This window comes from Trematomus bernacchii, unplaced genomic scaffold, assembly GCF_902827165.1.
Source record: "Trematomus bernacchii unplaced genomic scaffold, fTreBer1.1, whole genome shotgun sequence".
In the NCBI taxonomy this organism is placed as follows: domain Eukaryota; kingdom Metazoa; phylum Chordata; class Actinopteri; order Perciformes; family Nototheniidae; genus Trematomus; species Trematomus bernacchii.
The window spans coordinates 18,783,983-18,809,074 of NW_022987648.1; the positions used below are offsets into that span (position 1 = coordinate 18,783,983).

The window sequence follows — 25,092 nt, forward strand, 5'->3', positions numbered from 1 at the left end:
AAGCAAGAAAATGGAAGAATAAAAGAGAGCAAAAACGACTTTCCTTTTCGCACCAATTTGCTAAATGTAATATCTGTGAGCATGCGAGAAGTAAAGAGGGGTTGGTAATGAGGATTGTTCATATCTGTGTCTGCACAGCAGTGTGCAATGAATAAAACATCTATTAAATCCCTGGATGAACTATACATTCCCTAAAACTTTTAAATCATACAGAATTCCTGCCAGTTCAGTTAAATCATCCACTGAATAGTCAGTCTCCTGCCCATATCTGTGATCTGCTAACTCCCTCTCAGCATAATCAGGGCTTTGGTAAGGCCGTACCAACCGTTAGAAAAATCTCCACTTTGCCCTAAAGGTTACCGGGCCTCTGCTCTCCGGCCCCTCAACTGTGGAGCTTCCTATCTGAGCCTTCAGACCATCTTATTTAGTGACCTCTTTTACAGTAAACCTCGTCTTACAATTGTTGGTTTTCTTCTTAACTGATGGTATTTCAACAATTGTATCATGTTTTATATCTTGTACATGTTTTGGTTACTGATTAGCAGTGGTGGGAGAAGTATTTTTTAAATCTCATTTTAGTAAAAAGGTACAAAAGTATAAGCATCAAAATATACTTGTAATAAGAAGTATCATAATGCAGAATGGCCCATTTTAGAATCAAATGTACTATTTTATTGGATTATAATTATTGAAGCATTAATGTGCTCACACTTTAGTTTTGCAGCTCAGAAAGGTGGAGCTAACTTCAATGTATTTATATACAGCTTGGTATAAACATACAATATGTTATTTGTTGATAATGTTAAGCATTACGGTAGTTATCTGTTATAAGTAAAGTAACTGATGTAAAAAATGCATGTAGTGGAGTATAAGTAAGAGAAATACTTAAGTAAAGTTACTCAAATTTCTACTTAAAGTGGACCTATCATGCTATATTTGAATAATATAGTGTAGGACCATACCTATATAAGGCATATTTATACTTTTTTTTTTTCAAAATACCAAACAGATCATGCATTTTAGCCATGCCTCATTTTGCTCAATTTGACAATTTTTAGCTCTGTTTTTGCAAGGGCAGATTCTGTCAGAACAGCACCATCTACTGGCCTGGCATATGTACTACAGCGTCTCCAGCGCTTTCGAACGGCAATGGCCGTGGCTGTCTCCTCCTGATTGGTGGAGTTGGCCCAATAGCCGTAGCGCCACTGTCCTGACGTCAGGACAGTGTTCAAATCTGGATCAGTTTTTATCAGATCCGTTGCAGCCCCTTTTTTAGAGATTTGGGTATGGAGGAAAATAGAGAGGGTTGTGTTTTCTGACACTTGGTGAGTTCCCTGGAACACCGGGGACACATATTCATGTATAAAAGACGTACAAAAGTGCATTTTGCATGATAGGTCCCCTTTAAGTACAGTACTTTTTTTATTGTCACTAGTGGTGATCATAAGTAAAGTTATTATTACTACTATTTCAGTGGCACATGCACTCAGACACTGGCTCCACTGCTCTGTACCTGGCGATATGATGTAGAAGAAATCTTTGAAATCATCCATCCATACTTCAGCCAGGCGCCTGTTGTTCTTGTTGATGACTTGGCCCGTTCCTCCGGGAAAACTGTATGGGGTGGCCTTCCGGAAAACATGGCCCACGTGTGAACATGTTACAATTTCTAATGAGCCCCCGCACTGCCAGATCTGCAGACAAACACACACAGTGTATTTTTATACAGCCCGTAGCAGGAAAGCAGACAGATACATTCACATTAATTATGCAGGCAAGCAAGGAAACAAGAGACCATATTATTCCCAAATATCTAGATTTCATGGTCTTACTTATTCAACATTTACTAATAATACTAGATGTGTTTCAAATGTGGAACTAATAAAGAAAGAAAAACGAAACAAAGCATAAAATAAAATATTTGAATATAAGATTTGGGCTATTAATAATAAACATTTAAAATAAACTTAAAATATCATTTTTTTGTTCTATTTAGAGAGGTAAGGAAATCTCATTTAACTAAACATGCATTTCCAGGATTCCTCTTTCCTTGCATATTTTTCTTGAATCTTTCTCTTGAATCTTAAGTGGAAAGATGCCGTTGAGGGAAACGTGGATACAATAAAGGGAGTTTGTTGACATGAATGCACTCTGGTGACATGATAACATCGAGATAGCATCCTCCCAGGTCTGTCACTCACTCTGAAAGACATTTCCAGGTTCTCTCCGCCCCAGATATCCATCCCTGGATCGTAGCTTCCTATTTCTTCAAAGTATGTTTTGTATATACAGAATAATCCTCCTGCCATGGTGGGAGTCCTGCGAGAAAAACAAAAACAACAATTATGCAATATTGCCTCACTTTGTGCTCTATTTATTAGTACCTCAGTGCAACTCAGAGGACCGTTATGAATGAACAAAAAAACAATTTGTTTGACAAACGGAAACAAAGCCTGAGAGGGGTAATTACTTGTATCTCTTAATTCATTATATGTTAAAGTCAACCCCTAATTAAATATATTGTTTGTTGCTGTGGGTGGTTTGCATGCAAATTACAAAGTGTGCCTAGCTTTGTGTAACCAAAAAAAGTCAGTTTTGTTTTTCTATTTTTAAAATAAATGAGCTCACACATACTTCAAGAGAGTACAACTATCAGGATGCTAGTGGGATACACAAAGGAAAAATATCTATTTCTATATCTGCAGGATAAAAATGGTACAAGAGGTGTTTGTGTGAAGAAATCTAACCATCCATGTCTTCTCTGTAGCCTGCTGCTGTCACAGATAAACCCACACTTAGAAAAGGTGAAGAGACACTTTTCTGTGTGATTGGACCTCCTCTCTCTTAATTGTTAATCAAAATACAACAAACAAGTAGAAAGTCAGACGTACATTTCCCAGATAAATGATCTAGACTTAGCTTCAAAGATTAAAGTTTTCTTTGTGTACCTGACAGGCAGTGTTCTGTCCCCCTTGCGCCGGTCCATCTCCCGCTGGGGAACAGGATACCAGCGGAAATTCAGCTTCCAGTTGAATCCACCATAGGTCATATCTGAGCCTGCCATGTATTCAAACGTCTCGTCGCTGATGACATCGATGATAGGGCACACCACTGCTGTCCTGAAAGACACCAGAAATACAGTGTAAGATTTAAAGCTGAGATAAATGATATCGTAAAAGCGGAGTAGAAAAATAGGATAAACGTAACAAAAGAAAACCAACTGAGTAATGGTTGGTCTGTTCAAAACAAAAGGGAAGCCACATGCTGTTCCCACCAGGCTCTTTATTGATTATTCCACAGATTTGCTTAAACCAACAAAAGTAGTAATGGCAACATTAAAATAGTTTCAAAATATTGAATGTCAATTATCTCAGACAAAGGTAAAGTAAGCTATTACTAGTGTAGGAGTAACGTTACCACTAGTTTTGTTATGAAGTAATGTTTAACAGTGTATTATGCTATAGTCTAGGTTGGACACTGGCAAAAAGTTATTATATAAAAGTAAACTGCAATGTCTTTCCTTTATCATAGATCATATGACCATTAAAAAGGTCTAACGAGCACTGTTACTCATCTTTGCACAAGTGACCGGTTAATATATTGGCATTGAATTTCAAGTGTGATCGTGTCACGATAATGAGTATTTCTTCTGATGAAATGCACACCAATGAACAACAACCAATCGCATCTTGAATACTTTTGCAACATCTTGAAAGTGAATGTCAGATTTGGACAAAATGTTACCACAACAAACATGATGTCAATGTACTTAGGATCAACCAATAATCCTGCTGCAGTAAGCATATCAAATGTTCTGCTCTTCATGCGCCCTTTTTCTAAAGACATCAATACATCTGCAGCAGCATTCAGTAAAAGTGTAATGGCTCCATAATATAATTTTCTTAGTAATATGATTCTGGTTTCTTCCTCAGGGAAAATGAATGTGTCTGACCTCAGTTATGAGAGGAATCGCCACGAGAGTCGTTATCAACCCATCCATTCATGTCAATCTCACACACAGACACCGCAGATTCACCCTGTGTTGTTCTGAAAATATATAACTTAACGTTCCGATAGCTAACAGCAGCTAAACATGTACGTGTCCACTATAACTTGGACTCTACCAGCGCATACTACCTCCTGATGTAGCCGTGTTAACAAAAGTATAAAGCTACAGTAATTGGAGCTAGCTTTTCCTCCGAGGCAGCAGCAGATGATGCAAAATGATTATCTTCCCCTATCAGCAGCGTCAGGCTCAAACTGTGTATTCATAATTGATGGTTTGCTGTCCCATCAATATTCAGACTGAGCTCAAGCACACCATGGTGCAACTGAAGTGAAATGTGATAATGGCCGTATTATTAAAGCATGTTTCAGGACTGAACAGGGAAAAGATTAGAGTCGCTCATAGAAACTGCCCCAGAAAAGTACACAACCCTACCTGTCTTCTTTGATGCGTGCCAGCAGGGGCTCCAGCCAGCCCACAGTACACTCGCAGTGAGCGTCCAGGAAGGTGATGACCTGACCTTTGGTAGCGGCCGCTCCCCTGAGCCTGGCTCTGATCAGACCTGAACGCTGCTCCATCCTCAGGATCCTCACCGGCACCTCCAGAGTGCGCACATAGTTCTCCAGCTTCTTCTTCAGGAAGTCTGAGAGAAAACAGACACAAAAAATATTTAATCAAGAGCAGATTAACGCAGACAGAGCTGAAGGAATAGGTTCATTTCTCTATGAGTCAATCAACTGAAAAATGTATAAATTGAATTTGTGATTTTCAGAAATATTGTTGACAAAAATGCCAAAACATTCCCCGGTTAAGGATTCTGAAATACTTGCTAGTTTGAACTGCTTTTTGAAACAAGTAAATCTATCATTACGATCCCTATTTTCTGGTATATGTTGGACAAAATGGTTAATATATATCCTTTATTTAACCAGGTAAAGATTAAGCTAATAATCTGAATATATAATAGGCTGATTAATCCCAAACAAAAACAGTTGTTATTTGATACTACATTTTGATCAGATCGGTCTATTTATTGTCACCACAGCTTTTTATAGTAGTAAAACATATATAGTGTTAATTGTTTCTTATATTAAGAGTTTGGTGGTATATTCAGTTTTGTTTTACCAGTATCCTTGACTACAGAGTTAAATATGTGACTTTAGCAGATACTGTATCAGACAGTAACTAGTAGAGTGTAGATTACCAACCTCGCTCGCTGGCGTCGTCCACAAGCACGATCTCCGCCAGCAGCTGTCTGGGCGAGCGGTTGATGACACTGTGAACCGTCCGCAGCAGGGTGCTCCACGCCTCGTTGTGAAACACGATGACAATGCTGGTGTTCGGCAGGTCATCTGGGTACAGCTTGGTTTTACAGCTGAGGAAGCAACAGAAAGAAAAGTAAATCAGTTTAAGTGAACATGTTGAGAATTTTACATCACTGAAATAATTTCCTGTAGTATGCTGCCTAGAGTGCCACATTTCAAGACCCTGTAGAGTTTTAGGCAATGATATATATTGTATTTTTTAGTATTTTCTTTATATATGTAAATAAACTATAACCAGCAGGTTTGAAGGGGGATGCCACACCCCTTGTTATCAACATGACCAAAATGCATTGCTCTTGTTGCAGGGTGAGAGGGGCTGTTGAATATTTTAGTTTAGTCAGTCCCATCTCATTGATCCTATATCTGACTGAGGTTTTTGCAAGTTAGAATCCATGGCCCAGACTGTGGCTCTGAAACAACTTACTGTGCTGTGTATCGATAAATCCATGGAGCTGTCTGTGGTGCTGAAGTAGTAGAGGGATTAACCTAACCTTAATTAACCTAGGATAAACCTAAAATATACCCGTTCTGAATTTGTTAGTCTAAGACAACACTGCTGTTTCCAAACTGCAGTCACAGTGGTTCTTTATACCCGCAGCTCTGTATTCTATGAAAAGTGAGTGAGAATCTGAAGGTTTCCTGCCCTATCCAATGCTGCCATCAGTGCAAAAATCTTGTCATAGGAGATTCACTGACAAATATCTCTAAGTGGTAGAAAAAGTCAAACCTTTGTTGACAGCAATGTCAGCAGATCCTCATCTTGATGGGTTGTCTGTCAAAGCTTTAGAGTGAAAATGTTTTGAACTTGGGACGGCACAGAAGTGGATGATGTTGAATAAAGAAGTACAGAAGTGGAAAAAGTGGACTGCCAGGACAGGAGGAGGGTAGTGGGAGGTGACGGAGGGTGAAAGAAGCCATCGGAGCAGACAAAATTTCTAGCTCAGTCCTGTCGAATCAAAGTGACAGCGTAGACTGACACAACTAGGCCAGGAGGGTGCCTTCAAGGCATAATGTTATCGCCGTTCAGACGCAACGACTGCCAACTCCGGATCATTTTCACCACACACCTGGAGACATTTTGCAAAGCCAAGCTGAGTTCTGTAATAAACCTGCTGTAAAATGTATACTGAGTGAAGGATGGAGCCATAATGGACAGAAAAAAAGTGTTGCAATAAGCTGAGTGTTCACCTTTTCTCAGTAAATGAGGTCTTCTTTTGCTAGACGCAAGCAAGCATATTTGCATCTCCACTCCATCTTATAATTTGTGTTTTCTTGGTTAGACAAGAATTGCATTAAAAACTGTGGAACTGTGAGAAAAAATCAAATGTTGTGGCTTGCTTTTCATGGTGTTTCTAACTGGCAGAGCCTTTTGCATTCACTTAATAAAAGTGCTGAGGAGAACTGGTGTTCACTTGGAATATTTGAACATGAATGACTCGGATAATGTCTCTACGAGAGGCGAATGACGCTGCATATCATCAGCCCGAGATGAATGGGCTCATGTTTCAAACAAATTACTCCCTGGATTTTCATTAAGTGCTCAAGTGGATCTAGAGTGACAGTAAACAGTCCAATTCAAATGTCAGACATAATGGTCAAACCTGAGGGATCTGATGGACTCTGCATTGAAACAGTGCCCATAATTAGAGATGCCTATCCACATTAGATAGAGTTATTAACACCAATAACATCTAATAGAAAAACAGTTTAAGTTGAATTATTTAATCATTAGAATAACATTGTTTTGATAGTTTAGAGCATTTTATCTGCATCACTGGAGAGACTCTTGATCAGAGACAGATCCCTGCACTTGTCTGAATACTGAACAATTTCCATTTAACCTGGAATACAACTCTGCCCACATTAAAGACTCAAATCCAAAGAAATAAGAAGAAAAAAGCAGAAAGTATCAGTCAGAAACGACTCTGCCTTGCAATGGGTAACAAAGGAACAATGATTGCAGGAAGCGAAGAAGCGCGCGTGCGTGCGCGTGCGCGTGCGTGTGGATTTGAAAGTGTCAGTAGTTGTGTTTGCAAAATGGATCTGGAAGGCTAGCTTACGCACCCGTCCAGCCTCACGTCAGGCAGACTCCTGTTGAGTGCGATCATGTCGCTGGCCATCAGGTTGAACTGGTTAATCTTAAAGAGCTCCTTCATTTTCTCCTGGTCGTTCTTGGGAATGTTTACTGCCTTGCCCATTTCGCCCGGTCCCTCGTGGCTCCGAGATATCGCCGCTGTAACAAAGCAGAAGCACAGCAAAAGGATATCTGATGAGAAACCAAACCCTTTGTTTGTAATAAATCACTTTGTCCTGTATATACAGTCTATCTTTGATAAGGAAACAATCTGAGAAGAACCAATATGTTGTGAAAGCCCACTTTATTACAAAGGCTCCACATCTCCTGTGTAAATGGGGCTCTGAGTAATAAGTACTGACTGACCTCCCTGACCACAGGCTGTTGGCAGAGCGCCCGGTTCAGACCAGTGGAGAGAAAAGTTGTTGTGGTTTTTCAAGAACTTGTGTTTGGTTGTCCTCGACAAAAAGCACCACATAAAATCTTAGTCAACGAAGACCGAAAAAGCATCCATAGACTCAAAGAAGGAAAATTGAATCAATAGATTATAAATACAGTAGTGTTTTTGACTACAAATTAAGATTTCATAAATAAAATGAGAAGGAGAATTATCAATATCTGCTGGGTAAAAAGCAAGTCTCTAATCTTGCCTCACCTAAATTGGTCCATGAAAAAAGGGAATGACCTACAGATACATTCTGAGAAATCCCTTTTATATTGAAAGCATTGGGCATGGTTTATTATCGGTCTCTTTAGGCTCGGGCGAGTGCAGTAAAGCCTGCTAGCTCTATCTCTGTACACTTTGTACATTGTAATTTTCTATACTGGTAAAAAGACAGAGCATAGAGCTTATTTCCTAGATCAATGTGCGTGCACCAAACCCATGTGTTCATTCATGTACTGCAGCATGTACTGTATGCAGGATGTGCACATAATATGAACATCGTATTCCTTTCAATAACACTTAGACATTTTCCCAATAGAAAACATGATGCCATTCTCCCCTGTATTGTTAGGCTTTCTCACACATCATCGACTGTGTGAAAAATGTGTAATCGAAATGTATGCTTAATCTCTTTTCTGGTATATTGTGCAGTCTAGCAGTACTATTAGATTTAATGCCATCTGTAAAAAGAGATTATACATTTGCAGATCTAGTTTAACATATTTAATGAAAAAGAAAGAAACACATCTTTCAGGAGTTTCTACTAGTCGACTTGCTACAGTATATGCTATATGATCATGCGTGAAAAACATCAGCATTGCTGTGGTTTGCTGCTGCTCAGAGCCAGCTCCCGTCACCAAGGTAAAAAGCCTCCCACGGATTTATGACTGTGCTCTCTTTAATAATCTCTTAGAGCTGAAGCAATGATTTCCATGGTCCCAGGTTAAGAGGATTCCCTAAGACCTCTCGTGGAGACGGCCGGATTGTAAACCCTCTTCTAATCCTGCTCTTTTGTTTATGGTGCTGCCGACATTCTCCGTTTGGAAACGGGCTTAAATCTGATGGACACAGCTCGAGCTCTGAGCTGGATGATTGAACAAAGTGTCCATCAAACACATGCTCGGCCTCTCCAATCCATCAGGCTATAGCTACAGATACACACAACATGTGAATGTTACAAATGTACTCTAAATCTTACAAGCAAAATCATCCCCTTTACAATTATTGCTTTCACCACAAATCCTAATTCGATGTGTTAACTTATTTTGTGAATTTGTAGAAGACAGTACTTGTGCCTTAAAATTACAGAGGAAAACAATTTCCACTATGGCTTCATATCTGGTGTACAAATTAACTTCATTACTAAGACATGTCGGAAAACATTCTATTTTAACCTACTGATAAAACCAAATGTGATACATGTAACAGTCAAATGTAACATGTTTGCCATTTATGCTGCTAACTGACAACATATTAACGCTGCACAAGGCAACACATTCTTTTTCTTGTAAAAGCTTATAATGATACTTATTTTTGCCAGTGTTCTGTACTTATTTCGTTTTTTTAACACATTGACGCATCTTTGTAAAATGTTAGTCTAATTATTTCATTTTTTGCCTTGCATCTGCCATGTCCCCTTGCTGTCATAACACTGTAAATGACCCTGCTGTGGGACAAAATAAAGAATATCTGTTTATGACTCTAATTATTAAATCCCGTCTGAAATAACAGAGTAGCTTAGCTCCCTCATTATGACTGTGAATGACTATTCATACCCTCAGCACTTTCTACATCTGTGAAATGATACAAACAGTAGGATGAAATATAAAGACTAAAACACATGGATCAGAGGAGCCTTGGGAAACAAACTCTCTGTGGTATTTTCAAGCCAGACGCAGTATCCTCCCGACACAGATCATTCATTATGAAAGAAGACCTGGATCATCTGTGAAGAAAACAGAAGCTCTTTCTGTCCTTGGGTCATTCAATCCAATTCAATGTCCCTGCCTACAGCTTTATCCCAAGCAATTACACTGAAAAGGTTCTCCTCACGCTCACAGGTAATGAGACTTCTGAGACACAATCACTCACATTTTAGCGCAGAACAAAAATAGAGTGCTACATGACTCTCTGTTAACCTTTGCTTTATGTGATTCATCAGATTGTTATTCTCACAGATTAGCAAAACATGTGCAACTCTAGACTCTCCGGCCAACATTAGCAAGTTACAACAAGTTAGCTTTCTCTTTTCTTTATCTTGTGAGAGATTAATCTTGTCAAGGTGGACTCAGACCTGTCCTCTAGCGCTTTTTATCATCATTTGCTTCCAACAAAAAGTAATGGTGCACAGTTTCTCCATCAAAAGCTTGATCCATTTTATTTTTCCTTCACATTTTACCTCACCTCTTCCCTCTGCTGATCTGCTCCGCTCTCTTCTTTCCAGTCTGATGTGGCTGACATTACGTTATATATCAGAAAACCATAGCAGGACAGGGACAAAATGTCAAGAGACCATGCTGCTCTGATGCACACCTTCACCTTAACTGCAACTAAGACTGGGAAATATGTGAATATATTATCAATATTGTGATATTGGGTTAGATATTGTCTTCATAAACATTTATTCAACTGCTCCTTTCAATCATAAATCACAAAACTGTGAAAAGTTACTGTAAATATTACCAGTAGAAGTCTAATCAATTCTCACAGTGGCTGTAGCTGTCTGAGGGCAAATCTCAGACTGATGTGATATACAGTTAGAACTGCTAAATTGAACAATCCTGTTACAAGAGAGCACAAAACAAATACAGTTTTATCATTCTCAGAAGATTAAGACCATAATGAAAATCCAAACCCACCAACACCAAGACAGACCAACAAGAAAATGTAGTACGGTAGGTGATTTTTTCTAAAGCTGTGTCTATTAAAAGGGACCCTGATGTGTTTTGCATTATAGCATTTGTCGTTCTGTGGAGAGCACTAACAGCGTGAGAAAATAACAATTTGATCGGTCTCTCAGGAGTCAACCAAGTTTATGAGTGTGCAATACTAAATGAGTTACAATGTGGTGCAGAAAGAACAGAGAACTGAATATATTGATGCAGCAGACAAGAACCTGTTGTTACCTGGCAGCATCATTTCCTTTAAGTTAAAAAGCAGCACGACTCCAAATGATTTTACCCTAGTATGTCAAGCAAACTTAAAACCTTACATAAACATGAAGGGTAGGAGCAACTGGCCATAAAGTTCCTTATAATCAAACTGAAAAACTCTGACGTTAGGTAAGGGGCGACTGCGCCAACAAGGAATTGAATGCATGCATTCCTTAAAGGGTCATTATCAACCTGGCAATGACCAGGGCCAGATCATTCACTACCCAAGCATTGATGTTATGGTAATTAGTGTTACCTAACAAAAACACTTAAGTTATAATCAATTTGGGATAAATTGATTCCAATCTCCTCTTGCACTTTTCTTGCATTTTATGCATTTGTACTGCTATGTTTATAATTTTCATTTTCTTAATGTTTTATGTGAGGGACTGCGGATGGAAAGTAGCTCAAAGCTAAATCCGGGAAAAAATGTACACTTGGCACACATTTCATGTTTTAAGTGTTCATTAATGTGCAATGTCCCTGCCAAATAAACGAATAAATAAAAATAAATAAAAATAAATAAATAAATCAAAGTAAATCGAGATGTATTGTCGTCAGTTCTGGGCTGAACAGGATTAAACTAGTAAACAACACATGGAATATTAAAGAAACCAGTGACACTCAGTTCATGTGTTAAGCAAATCATCAAATGGAAGGCGTTTGAAAGTAACACCAATGTACTTTGGACTTTGTTATGGTAATGTAATAAGTCTCAGTAGCTGGCAGGTCGCCTCATTCTAACCCTACAAGCAGCTTAGCAAACCTCTGAGCAACCTGCTTATGGCAGGGCATGTGAGGAAATGAACTCCTTAATAGGTAAGGTGGTTTAGTTTGATCTGGATACTCAACACTCAACTCAAACGTACACATGGAGATCACTTCAAGGTTGCCGAGCATACAGGAAAACAAACTAGATTTTTAGATAATCCTGCATTTATGGAATAAATGAATCTCTCCAGGTTATATCTACAAGATTGTTTGATGCCAAACCATATTTGTATTCTTAAAAGATCAAAAAAGCAGAAAAAATAAGTTAGTTTTAAAAAATGTAACTAATCAGTTAGTTTGTTGTTAGTTATTTCGTTTTTTTTGGTCCCCACTCTAATAAACTGGAGTTACACAAATTCACCCAAGTTACAAACTATCCTAACTTCTACCAGGAATAAACGCAGATGTAAGATGTAATCTTAAAAGTAGGTTGTAAATGCAGATGCTGCCTCAAAAGCAAAATGTTTCTGTTTCCATTGAATAATCTGGATGCGTTTCGGTTATAGTCCTAAAACATTATCTATTCTGGCTGCAAGCATCTGAAATAAAATTCATCAAAGCTCCATTGTAAATTAACATTATTGCTGGAAATATTGTCTCACTTAACCTTCTGCAAAACATACTCCATACTATTCACCAATGTACAAACCACAAATAAACTGGACTTCTTTTTATCCTTTGAGATCCCCCGAAAATGTTTTACATTTCTTCTGAGGAATCTTACAATTTCAACAAACCCTGAATAAACTGAATATTTCATAATCTATCTCCAAGTGTCTGCACTGTGAATGGAAGGTGTAGCAGGATATTTGTGGACTCACCTCGCAGGGCCGGGAGCAGCGAGCGGTCTTTCCTGTCATCACATTTGTTACACTCGCTGAAATAGAGCAGCAAGAACACATCCACCAGCACCCACACTAGAGAGGTGGTCAGCACCACCTTACAGTAGAGAAACCGTCGCATAACCTCCCCGGGACGTCAGCCAGGAGAGCCGAACAAGGGTCGCAGCGAGCACTCAGGAGCACTAGGACTGCTGACGGAGCGTTTGAACTCTGGAGACGGGGTGTGGAAACAGGGAGGAGACGGAGCAGGTCTGACCGAGAGGCGTCATCCTGCAGAAGAGAGCAAACATTCAATCAGAAGCTGTTCTCCTAAATCCAATGACGACAGGAATCATGATCATAATTTGAGTCTCCTGGCTGTGATTCTGGATGTACATCATGACGCTCTAAAACAATCAACGCAGGCAGAAACAGGAAGTCAGCAGAATCTGTGAGCGACCACATTTAAAGTGGATCAATATTCGTCTCTTGAAAAAGTGATTAGTAATCACTTCCTCTCAGACTTCACATTAATGCAATTCATAGGTATACACAATCAGATGAGATTACAAAGCATTTTCCTATTTTATTTTTTTATATTTGTAGTTTAGTGGAATATAACATTACACAAAAACGTTAAATAGATAAGACATACCAAAACAGTATACAGTGTTTTACAGAACAAAACAAAGGGAATGAGTAAGATTTACAGTAATACAGATGTGCAGTTTGATTTACAATTTTGGGGAATAACAAATAATATTTGTATACATGTGAGGCAAGAGGACAAAAGAAAGGAGACAGAAGGATATAAAGTGAAAAGAAAAGCGTATACAGAGTAGCAGGTAGGCCTAATCTAAACTGTTTCATTAAAGCAGATACTATACCAGATACTAAATTGAGAGTTTAAAAAATCTCATAATGGGGTGCACCGCTGGTTTAGGGATTAAGGGTTAAATTATGTTTGTTTGATCCCAGATTGGCCAGATGGGACAGCTCCACATTGAAAACAGTTGCTCTCACTGTGTCATCAGAAAATTCTGCATTTGCAGATTCATCAAATCACTGTGTGGGCCAACTCAGTTTGTAGTGCCAGCGCAATCCCTGACATCAAGTTTCCTGCATACAAATTATCCCAGTGAGTTCCACTGCAGAGAGGTAAACTGAATTTTGTTTCTATTTTAGGAAAAAGCAAAACAGAAATAGGAATCAGCAGATAACCTGAGTTGAGGTATCAGAATCATATCAGGAGGTGAAGAGGTCGGATCAATGCATCATAGTTGTAACCAAGATGTAAGAAGGGCATTTTACAATTGAAAGTGTACGCAGTGGAATCCCTGTTTAAAGCTCACACAGTTTGGCATGTACTGCAGTTTATGTCCATTATTGCTCCACAACACCAGTTCCTATGTGCTAAAATAGAATCATATTGGGTAATGTACTGGCCCAGAATATTTACCAGTAAAGCTCTAACACACACCTACTTGATAATAATATTGATAATAATAATGCCAACTTGAGTTTGTAAAGGTTTGCACTCCAGAAGAGCAGCTATGAGTGGGGTCCACCCAAGGTTTCATTTCTCCTTTTTTTTCCTTTCATAGATTTATTTCATAGTTACTGTTTGCCTTTATTTTAAAAAGGGGGTTAATGGGTGTCATTGCCTTTGGTCATTTTCACGAGGGGGATGGTCCATTGGAGTACACACCCAACTGCCCCCCAAGCCCTCCACATTTTCCATTTGAAAGGATGAGCGAATGCTCATTTCCCCCTTTGCAGACTTCTCCCACTTCATCAGTAGAGCTGCTCGGACCATCTGGGAAGCTTTCACACCAGAGGCAGTTTGTGGAGTCTAGATATCTCATTGGTGTGGAATGTATGCCTCACAATATTTCTGATGAAAAACAACACCATTTTCTGTCAAACAGGATTTGTACTTGAATGAAATGATAGGGTTTTGTTGACTGAAATCCAAAGCTTATGAAAGTACAATCAGAATGGAAGTGGAATGAGGGGGGAGAAATGCATTCAGCCATAGAAATCAAACGCACAAATACCCAGTAGCCTTTTAGGCATTCATAACAGAACTTTAGGCTACAATATACATCACACAGTGGTAGGCACTAAAGCCAAGCCCCTGCACAGGCTCAAAATGTAACTTATATTTGATTGAAATAGGTTTTTGCATACGAGTGTGCACTTATTTGCAAATGCATTAATGTATAGCAACTTTTGCCAATGTCCAACTAGTGAAAAAATGCCTGCAGCATATTTTGTGGGAATCTAATGGATTCCCTTATCTTTCTCATACAGAGTGGTAATGGTTTTGCACTCAGAACGCACACATTGACCTCTCCGCTCACTGTCTAAATGTCCATCACAGGGTCTGACACCACTGCCCTGGGCTTACTCTTATCTCATTCAAAAACAAGGCAGTGTGCGTACGGCTGCATTAAAGATGTCAGACAGAATTCACACAATATTTACTGACTCCTAACCCGAGTAGGTGGACGCAATCTACACTTCCAGTTAATGAGTGTATTCAAGAAAGAAAACGTCTCAGTAAAACTCTGCTGAAATCCGAGTCTGTGTGTAGCATATCACCTCCTCTCACATGGTAGACAGATCATTGATGATTCGGTGTGATTCTGTCTGTTTGCATCTCTAACCATCTGCTTTAGTGTGTCAATGACATAGACATGTTTGGGTTTGGTACCACCAACTGCGCTGCCAGCAGCTTGCTAGAGTCTCGTCCGAAGAAGTCTGAGTCAATTAGTCCGACCATCTGCACAGAGGAATATTTCTTCTCTGCTTTACACCTCTAAAAACAGGTCCCTCATGTCTTGACAAGCCACTTTTCCAGTATATTCAAGGCAAGTGTTATCCACCGGGCATTAATTGCTTTGTGAAGTGACAGTTAATTGTGCCGTTAGCAACTCCTTTTGTTGTGAAATGTCTGTCGCAGGCCTATGAGCTAAATCACAGATTCCTCCTTCAATCAATAGGAGTGCTTGTACTGTATGCAAATGCAAGACTGTTAACTAATTGGTGTCCAAAGCAATACAACTGAACTTGACTCTGGTACCATGGCAGTAATATGAGCAGCACACGTTTGAAGACAAAGCTGGAAGAAAAGACATCAGCCATAACGCAAAATAGCTTTCGGCTGTGGATAATTAAGGGATGGACTTGCTCATGGGTACTTCAGAGGATGGTAGGGATTCAAACCTGCTATCACCAGCATTTTTAGTGTCCCAAGCAGAAAGTGTAGCTGAGTCAGACATCAATACTTTTTGAGTGCAGTACAAACTGCACCAAGTGGCATTAAGAACTGAAAACTGTCAAGACTTAAAATATGGCATTGACTGATCAGTCAACATATATATATATATATACATACATACATACATACATACATACATACATACATACATACATACATACATACATACATACATACATACATACATACATACATACATACATACATATATATATATACATATACATATACATATACATATACATACACACACACATATATATACACGTCTATGCATTAAAAGAAAACAAAATAAATACTGATATTTTCACATATTTTAGTACAGATAGCATGACAATACTATAAATAGTAATACTATAAATAGTATCGTTATGTTATTTGTACTAATATCAGGTATCATATTTTCATTGAGTACCATTATTGAAAAATGCAAATCTGCACCCAGCACTACAAGGCACAGCCGGTGATTACAGAGCTGATCCCAATAAGCCCATTAGGCCAATGACTGCTACCTCTATAACCTAAACAAGACAAAAAAAGAACACATTTACCACTGTGTTGGTTTAGTACGTTTGACGTAGGCTATGGGCTATACCCACACAGACTATGACCATACCTCACGCTTACATGCACGTTAGCCTATATAATGATTATTACAATCAATGTTGCATGTGACAGAAATGAGATGGAAAAACTGCAGTTTCAAATGACAAAGAACATATTCTCACTGATACAGAGCATGGTAACCTTGATTGTATTTAATGCATAGTTATAGGTTAAGCACCATCAATACATCTACTCCACGATATTTGTGCCCTATGGGAGGTGGTGGTGATAGAAAATGATGATACTCTGTGCTTACCTAAATTATGGATGGAGTGAACCAGTGACCTGTTCCAGGCTCGCTCTCAGGCAACGTGTTGAACGCAGACAACATGACCCAATATACAACAGCACTTAATGGCCAAATTCAACTGCGTAAATGGCTCTTGCACACTGACATCTCGAAACGGCCACTAACTACAGTCCATCTCAGTAAAGAGTAGTCCACAATGCAGTGTGATGGTTTCCATAGGCTAAAGCCTCCCGTGGTACCTGTTTGGACTCCCTGATATGATCTGTCCCTAGTTGAGCCGCAGTAAACCGGCGAACACGACCAGTCTCCATTAATCTTCCCAACGCGTTTCAACGCTGATGCGGTCAATGCAACGTAACGTCTTGGTACGCACCTGTTCTCTGACTGAATAATATAGCAGTAACAGCACAGGCGAGATGATATTCAGCACAATCTAACCTCAGCTCAGACCGACCTTCAGAGAGCCGCGTCTCTGCTCTCTGATTGGCTAAAAGCGACGTCGCTCATGAAATCCTCTCCAAGTGGACTGTCACGGGCGTCTGGTTAATGTAGGCGCACCCAGCGACCACCGCATACAGCATCTATCACAAAATGTGTAGTTTTTCTGTATACAATTATATATTTGTTATAATGTTACGCTGATTATGTCCATTTAGATGTGCAGTGAATTGAATGTAATTATGGTTTGTGTATTGGGGGGAAACCTTCAGTACAGTTATGTTTAAGTTGTTGTTTTTTGGTTTGTAAAATACACACTTTATTGATACTATCGATGACTCAAAACTCTGTTTCAATTGATTTAGGCATGTTATAGCTTTAAGGACATATTTAGCTTTAGGTTTAACTTTTTGTATGATTAATAACATCCATGAATCTAGTAATTAAAATAATCCTAATGTTTCTCAAGTATATTTGTATTGTCATTTATCTGTGATTAACTATTCTCACTAAAACACTAACCCAAAGGACTACAATACAAATAATGTACTATGTTTTATCCTTTGGACAAATATTCTCCTATACAAATCATTTCATACATTTCTTTCAGTTCTTGCTAGTGTTTTGAGCTCAATAGGACTGTCTGATAAAAAATAAGTGAAATAAAATAAACGTAAATACAAAAACAGTATTCTGTAAAGTTATTCACATTCAGGTTAAATCAACACCACAGTAGGGCCTACACGTTTCGCAAATGAAACCGTGTTTTACACTGCAGCTTTTTATGGCAGCCCTTGGGGAAATCGTGTTGAGCATTGCTGCCATCTGCTGTTTATGATGAGAGTTGAATCAGTAGTGTTCAGCAGTCTATGATAACTCTGATGTCCTTTCAAAAGTACTGTCAAAAACTGTAGATTCACCTTTTAAATAAAGCTCTAATGTATATATAATTGTAAACAACTATATTACTAAAGCTGAGATGTACAATGTGGTAAATTCACTGTACATTAGACTAACATTCATAATTGCATGTATGGTATGTTCACACCTGACTCAAACAGCGACGTCAGGGACGCGGGAAGGGGGGGGGGGGGTGCTGAGGGGGCTGCAGCACCCACATCTGTTGGTGGAGAGTTGTAACGGCAACGCCAAAAAGTTCACTAAACAAATCAATACAAAAGTTTTATTTTGAGTTTTTGAGTTAGCATTTTAGTGTAAGCAGTCTATACAAAGCTTCACTATAAGAGAAAGTGATAATGCGGTGTGCTTCTTCTGTTGCTATAGAAAAGAAGCTCGTCAGTGCAGACAAGATCAGGGATGGGAGTTTTGTAAAAGCAGGATTTAACAACTGGCGAAAGGCAGGGGAAACATTTAGGGAGCATGAGAAGTCCCATCAACACACAGGCCGTCAACAAACTGGCAGCATTAAAACGAACACCGATGAATGCACTGCTCTCACAAGCTGTTGCTAAAGACCAAATGACTGCATTTAATATGACGTTATTATACAGGGCCGCCTCTCCCTACACGCAGATCACGCAGACCCCTCGCGAATGGGGCCTCATTTTGCGGAGGGAGCCTCCTCTGAAGCGCAAACGCGGCGCACCTAGTGTAGCGCGCCACAGTTTCGTCGCTGCGAGGCTCCACTAGCACCACACCGCCACAACGCACGTCACTGGACTCAAAGCATCCACTAGATGTCAGTGGATGTCTTTGGTTTTCTCTTTGTTCTAGAGAGAGGGATGAACACTTTGTGTCATTGCTTTGTGCAGCTGGCTAGAACATTAGTTGAACAATATTAAATAATATATATTTTTGTTTTGCTGAAATACTGTCTGATGCTTACAACACATATCTAAAGAATGTCTTCAACCTCTGCTTGTTGGTCAGCTTTTGTTTTTGTGGCAGTAGTGAAGACAGAAGTTGTTCTCTTCTGACTTGACACAGTAGGAAAAGCACGGATGCAAATAATAAAAAATTAATCATCGCTGAATTATTTGTAGTTGCTTCCGTTAACTTTCAAGGTCCTAGTAAAGTGCTTCCTAACTGTCTTACTGGGACACAATAAACTACATATTGTTATTAATAAAACCTGTGTTTATAAGTTAAACAAATGAACACTTGAAAAAAAAGTAAGCCCTTGATGGGAGGCATTCACGTTGTTTTTTTGTCAAAATCCTGAAAGTGTACCAAAAAGTGTGATTGTGTTTTTTTCCAATTGTGCTACACAATGATTCAATAGCTAGAACAAGTAACAATAAACCAATACAAAAGATAAAAGCTAATTGATACTAAATAAAGTCTATAGATATTTGCAGATGTATTGTCCTATTAATGTATATCTAACACTGGTGACTTAGCATGAACACACACACACACACACACACACACACACACACACACACACACACACACACACACACACACACACACACACACACACACACACACACACACCACACACACACACACACACACACACACACACACACACACACACACACACACACACACACACACACACACACACACACACACACACACACACACACACACACACACACACACACACACACACACACACACACCTTATAACACAAACAGGACATAATGTACCTCATCAGTGGCGGCCGGTCCATAGGGGCGCTAGGGGCGCCGCCCCACCTCTTCCCATATTGAAAAAAAAATAAATAAATAATAATTAAAATTAAAATTAAAAAAAAAAAAAATATATGTTTAAAAAAAAATATATGTTTTTATTTTTATTTTTAATGAACAAGGTAAATATTATATAATTGGTATCAGTAAAATGTATAATCTACAATAAAATCTCGTTTAAAATTGTGTTACGATGTCTAAAGTTACTGATAAGTCACATGTTTCCTGCCTGGCCTTGCCCATGCACCTTCTCTCGTCTGGGCGCTAAGAGAGGAGCCTTCAACCAGTGCAGCAGCAGCCACCAGCAGCTGACTGTTGCTATCTGTAACGTGTAAACTATGCCGCGAAAATATAATTTCAGCCAATCAGCGTCGTCAAAGATGACGGTCACCGGGCGCCAATGTCAGCGCCCAGTGCAGTCTGTGAGTAGTTTGGACAGTGACTCGTATCCGGTTGACGCAGTAGTTGATGAGGATGGCTTCGTGTGCAGGTGGAGTCTCCGGACCTCGGTCCCCGCCTAATTCTGTTCAAGAGCTAATCTCCAATCCTTTCGAAAGGAGAAGTTTGGCAGATAAATTGTTGCTTAAAGACCTTGCACCGGACCAACCCGATTTGAATATATCGCAGCAATCTCGTGAAAAAGACAAAATGTATACACGAGGCTTCACAAGTAGCTGGTACACAAGAAAGGCTTGGCTAGCTGGATGCAAACAGGTAAATGCTGTCTTTTTGTTTCCCATGCTTGGATATCACTTTATATGTAGAGAGGAGGTTTCCCATGGTTGTTAGAAGTTTATTAATAAGTGGGCATTTATCACAGAAGTGATTGTTCTGTCTCCACGTTTGTTGCATTGTCTGTGATGTATTTTCCAACGGTTATAGCTCCTGTTCTGTCCCAGCAACACTACACGGTTTGCAGCTCCACCACATTTTTGGTTTATCTTCGGTGTCGCTTAAAATCTGCTTCCCATCGGACTAAAACCTCCACGTAATCTGAAGACAGATACTTGAAGTTATTTAAACCTTTTGCAAACTTTATGTTCTTTCTTGCTCTAGCCTTGCCAGTTACATTGTACATAACACATATATTATCATTATGCTAACTGGTTGTTCGTGTTAGACGATGTAGCTTTTTCATTTCTGAGTTATTGCTATATGTAAATAAGCCTGTTTGTAAATAATCCTCAGAGAAACAAAGAAAAAACACAATTTATGACATTTTGTGCTGTGGTTATTTTTTTTAAATTGCATTTATTCACAGTTCAGTTTGAAATGCTGTAGTGACTTGTATTGAACCACTTAAATATTTATAATTAATGCTACTGAAAAGATGCTATTAATTTTATATCTCACATGCAGTTCACTGTAAAGCTACTTGGTGAAGGTGTTGGTTCATAAAACATGAACAGTTTTAAGAAAGAAAAAAACAGACCAGTTCTGAGAACACAAATTCCTGGTAAAGTAGTAGATGTTCAGGTTGATAAATAATATTTTCCACACTGAAGATTATGGAGGTATTGATCAGTCTTCTCATATTTTTAAGCCTCGATTTCTCCTTTCCCCCCCCCTCTAACATCACCAGAAGTCATCATTTAAGGGGTCATTTCTCGAAAAAAAATTTCGGGGGGGAAACCCCCCGGACCCCCCGGGTAGGTCACTTACGGTACGTCAAGAGCCCCACCAAAAAAAAAGACCACCGGCCGCCACTGTACCTCATACAGTAATGCTTCGTTGGACACTCCTGAGACACGTGCGCAGTCTGGTCGTATGGTGGCGCTCGTGCTGTGTCGTCATTCCACTTAAGCGTTTTAACGCAGGCAGCTACTGTCTGGCTACTTACCCGCGGTTGGGAGGAGTCATTCCGTCCTGAAACTGGCGACAGACCACATGAAATCTCGAGTAATGCAATGCCAAAGAAGCTTGTCAAACTCCCGAAGAGCACTGTCTGACCTGACGGAACTTCTTCAGTTCTGCGCCTCATCATCAACATCATCTTTACTTTCCACCTGATGACACATTTCTCAGGGATTGTAACAAGGCGAGTTGTTTCCTCTTTGGCTCTCGCATCTCTCAAACTCAAAGTTTGACCTTTTTCTAAAAAGTGGAAATGAATAACACCGGGTTCAACCAAACGGAGGGAGGACTGCTCAACAAGACCGAAGAGTTATTCTGCTGCAACTTTTCCTCCGTGGTGACTGATAACGGCTTTGTGCCCGCTGCTCCGGATGAGAGGAGCCTCTTCGTCATGAGGGTGGTCCAGATAGCAGTGATGTGCGTGTTGTCCCTCACGGTGGTCTTTGGCATATTTTTCTTGGGTTGCAACCTTCTCATAAAATCAGAGGGAATGATCAACTTTTTAGTAACGGACAGGAGACCGTCTAAAGAAACGGAGGCAGTTATTGTTGGAGCCTACTGACTGACGAGGACCTTTGTATAAAGATGTTAATCAGATCTGAAGTCCAGTGAAGCCAGATGGAAGATAAAGCGATCAACAAACAAGACCCTGTTTTCATATTGGTATTTAAAAAACCTCAGAGGTGTCTTACCATGCTGGTGACTGCGGTTTAAAGGTGTTCAGTTAAGTTATTCCTTGTGGCTTTTTAATGCCAACAAAGACTCAATCATCTCCAAGAGGTATAGTGCTTTTTAAGCCTCTTTGTTTATTAAGTATTCAGTCAAGCACTGTTCAGTTGGAGCTACGTATGTCAAGCAGCATCCTCATAAAGTGGCAAAGTCTTCGCATTTGCTGCTTTAAAATACCCTCTCATATTGCTAATGCAATCAAGTAATTATTGTTTTAAACATTGACTGTATGTTGTATGTGTTTTTGCATACAATATGCAATATATTATTCGATGTATTTATCTTGACTTCCTGGTGTTGACTGTATGAGTTTGGGCGGTGGAGAAAAACATTCTGTATTCTGTTCATTGGAATAAATTCGTACTGTAATTAAAGTTTTCCTCTTAATTCAAGTATTTTTTTCCCCTCCATGAATCACAACGCCCTCTTCAAAAGTGATTTAAATGTTAGAACCCAAAAGATGTAATTAAGATTAGGTATGTTGTTGATATTGATAAAACATTATAATTTAGATGCAATTGAACACAACAGGAAATGTGGTATATTATAATCCTTTATTCATATAAACTGACATCAAGACATGTGTGTTATCCTGCGTACATTGGATGAGTTAAATGGAAACATTGCTTCACACTTACAGATTTGGCTGTAATCTTTCTCCATTAATAGTCCAAATGTAAATGTTAATTCAATTCTCTTAACCGAAAATATTTTTTTTAATCAACCCTATAAACGTTCAACCAAAATAAAACCCTTCTGATTATCTGAGGGGGTGGTTGAGAAACATATCCTACATTCTCGGTCTGGGTCAGATTGTGATTATTGCAGCGTTTTACAACCTTCCTCTCCAAGCATCTGTTGTGCTGTGGCTCTGCTCCTGGCTCACCTGAACGCAGCTCCCCAGGGTGAAACCAGCAGCTTCAGAAATTACTTGTGGTGTAAACCCTGGGAGAATAAAGCCACAGAGCAATATACTGCTGTCTGATTGCCTGTGCTCCTCATGCAGATTAAACAATTTGAATCTTGATTTCTACAAAAATGTCCTTCACCTCAGTTTCTCCCTCTTTCTATTTTCCCTGCTATGTCCCCGGCTGTCATGGACCTTTTCAGTCTCATGATGGATGGATGTGGCTTGTCAAGTAACACACACTTAATGTTGGATTTAAAGGAAATCAATACAATTTTACTTTAAGAAATCAATACAATCATCACACATTTTAATAAAATGTAAGGTGAACTTGAAAAAGGATGTAATGTGTGTGAGAAGGCAGCTGATAAAACTGAAGATGGTAAAATATGTAAATGAATTCCCCAAAAGCAAATAAGTGGTTCATAATCTGCTTGACATGCGTGTCATTCCTCACTGGCTGATTAGTGGTTAATTATTTGCTTGTCCACAGTTTTTTAGGGGTGGGAAAAACATCGTACTGAGGGTGAACACATTTCAAACAACCACTGTGCAATGTAAAATGTAAGAGTTCACAGCATTACACTGGATTGCACTTTTGTTTGCAAGGAAAAACATCAGGTACATCTTTCAAAACAGTACCATTTATCACACCAACATCATTGGCTTAAAAATGACCACATTACAGATGTTTTCAATGTGTCTACCCCATGGACGTTGAGCCAGGACATTATATTCTGTACATTTCTTAAACTATTTTCAAGCCCTTTTGGTCTTGCCTTTTTCGAAACCCCCCAAAAAGGCTACAGCACAATGGCAACCTTAAAAATGTAAATTACAAGTGATATTATGTATACAAGTATAAAATCACATTTAGTACAATTACTCTCATCAGATATCAAGCTCTTACGTCAACGTTCACTAGCTTTGTATGGTTAACCCATTACTGTGCAATAGACTTTATGCCTCATTTTCACCATATGGTATTTGGAACAGTTCTAATAACTGAACCAATGTAGCCAATTATCTAAAACAAATATGTTATAATAGAGACAGTAATTAAGACTTTAGTCAAAATACAAACTGAAACTGAAAAAAATCCATTTGGCTTTCTAAATCACACAATACCAACTGATTCCTATAAAGGTCATTAACCTAAATAAATGTTGCAGTGAGTATAGAAAACTAAGAAAAGCTTTAACACAATGCCAAAGGGAGAGTTACTTTCTATATGTCACACCCTGTGTTTCTCTCGGCTTTGTGTGATTGCCATCATGAGGGAGGGCCAGGAATAGCTCCAAAGAAAATGTTGTGGCAGTTTAATATCCAGCAGAGAACAATCTTCTGTCGGCAGCTGAACAATTGTTGGTTCATCGTGCGGTGTCTCATACACATTTTTCAGACAGAATTCTGATGGATTTCGGAGAGGTGGATGTAAAGTTGGAGATTAAAGTTTTTTTTAAATAATTTGTAGGAGTTTACTGTGGATAGTCAGTTTCTTGATGGACAGTTGGCACTATCAACTCAAATATTGTACACACCTGTCCCACACCAATGCTCACAGAGAGATTTGGGTTGATATTAACAGCAAATAGTCATCTTTACCCCTGGCACTCTTTCTGTCAACAAACTGATAGTCCTCTGCAGTGCTTAAAATCTCCTCAGATATTTCAGAATGTGCCGGGTAGTTTATTCTGCAAAAACCAAAAGCCAGGGTATTAAAGAAACATGGTTTCATTAAAAACCTCATAGTATGGTCCCACATTTCTCTCA

General features: G+C 39.1%; 2 protein-coding genes across 3 annotated transcripts in view; one reads left to right on the forward strand and one right to left on the reverse strand.

Annotated features, from left to right (window-relative positions):
- galnt13 (UDP-N-acetyl-alpha-D-galactosamine:polypeptide N-acetylgalactosaminyltransferase 13) overlaps positions 1-17,097 on the reverse strand; it is a 32,036-nt gene extending 14,939 nt beyond the window's left edge. For both annotated transcript variants that reach the window (XM_034134146.1, XM_034134145.1), the window contains exons 1-8: positions 16,740-17,097; positions 12,595-12,885; positions 7,396-7,564; positions 5,215-5,381; positions 4,442-4,649; positions 2,949-3,119; positions 2,202-2,319; positions 1,514-1,694 (exon numbers count right to left, since the gene is read on the reverse strand). In XM_034134146.1, the coding sequence (XP_033990037.1) occupies positions 1,514-1,694; positions 2,202-2,319; positions 2,949-3,119; positions 4,442-4,649; positions 5,215-5,381; positions 7,396-7,564; positions 12,595-12,736 (1,156 nt within the window). In that variant the 5' untranslated portion in view covers positions 12,737-12,885; positions 16,740-17,097. The remainder of the gene's footprint in view (positions 1-1,513; positions 1,695-2,201; positions 2,320-2,948; positions 3,120-4,441; positions 4,650-5,214; positions 5,382-7,395; positions 7,565-12,594; positions 12,886-16,739) is intronic.
- Positions 17,098-21,845: 4,748 nt separating this feature from the next.
- rprma (reprimo, TP53 dependent G2 arrest mediator candidate a) lies at positions 21,846-22,799 on the forward strand. Its single transcript, XM_034134147.1, has one exon. It carries the CDS (start codon positions 21,937-21,939, stop codon positions 22,243-22,245), a length of 309 nt encoding a protein of 102 aa, XP_033990038.1. The 5' UTR covers positions 21,846-21,936; the 3' UTR covers positions 22,246-22,799.
- Positions 22,800-25,092: the final 2,293 nt, after the last annotated feature.

Bases quoted from the DNA above. Each gene is read 5' to 3' on its own strand.
- rprma (XM_034134147.1), top strand. From the start codon at position 21,937: ATGAATAACACCGGGTTCAACCAAACGGAGGGAGGACTGCTCAACAAG.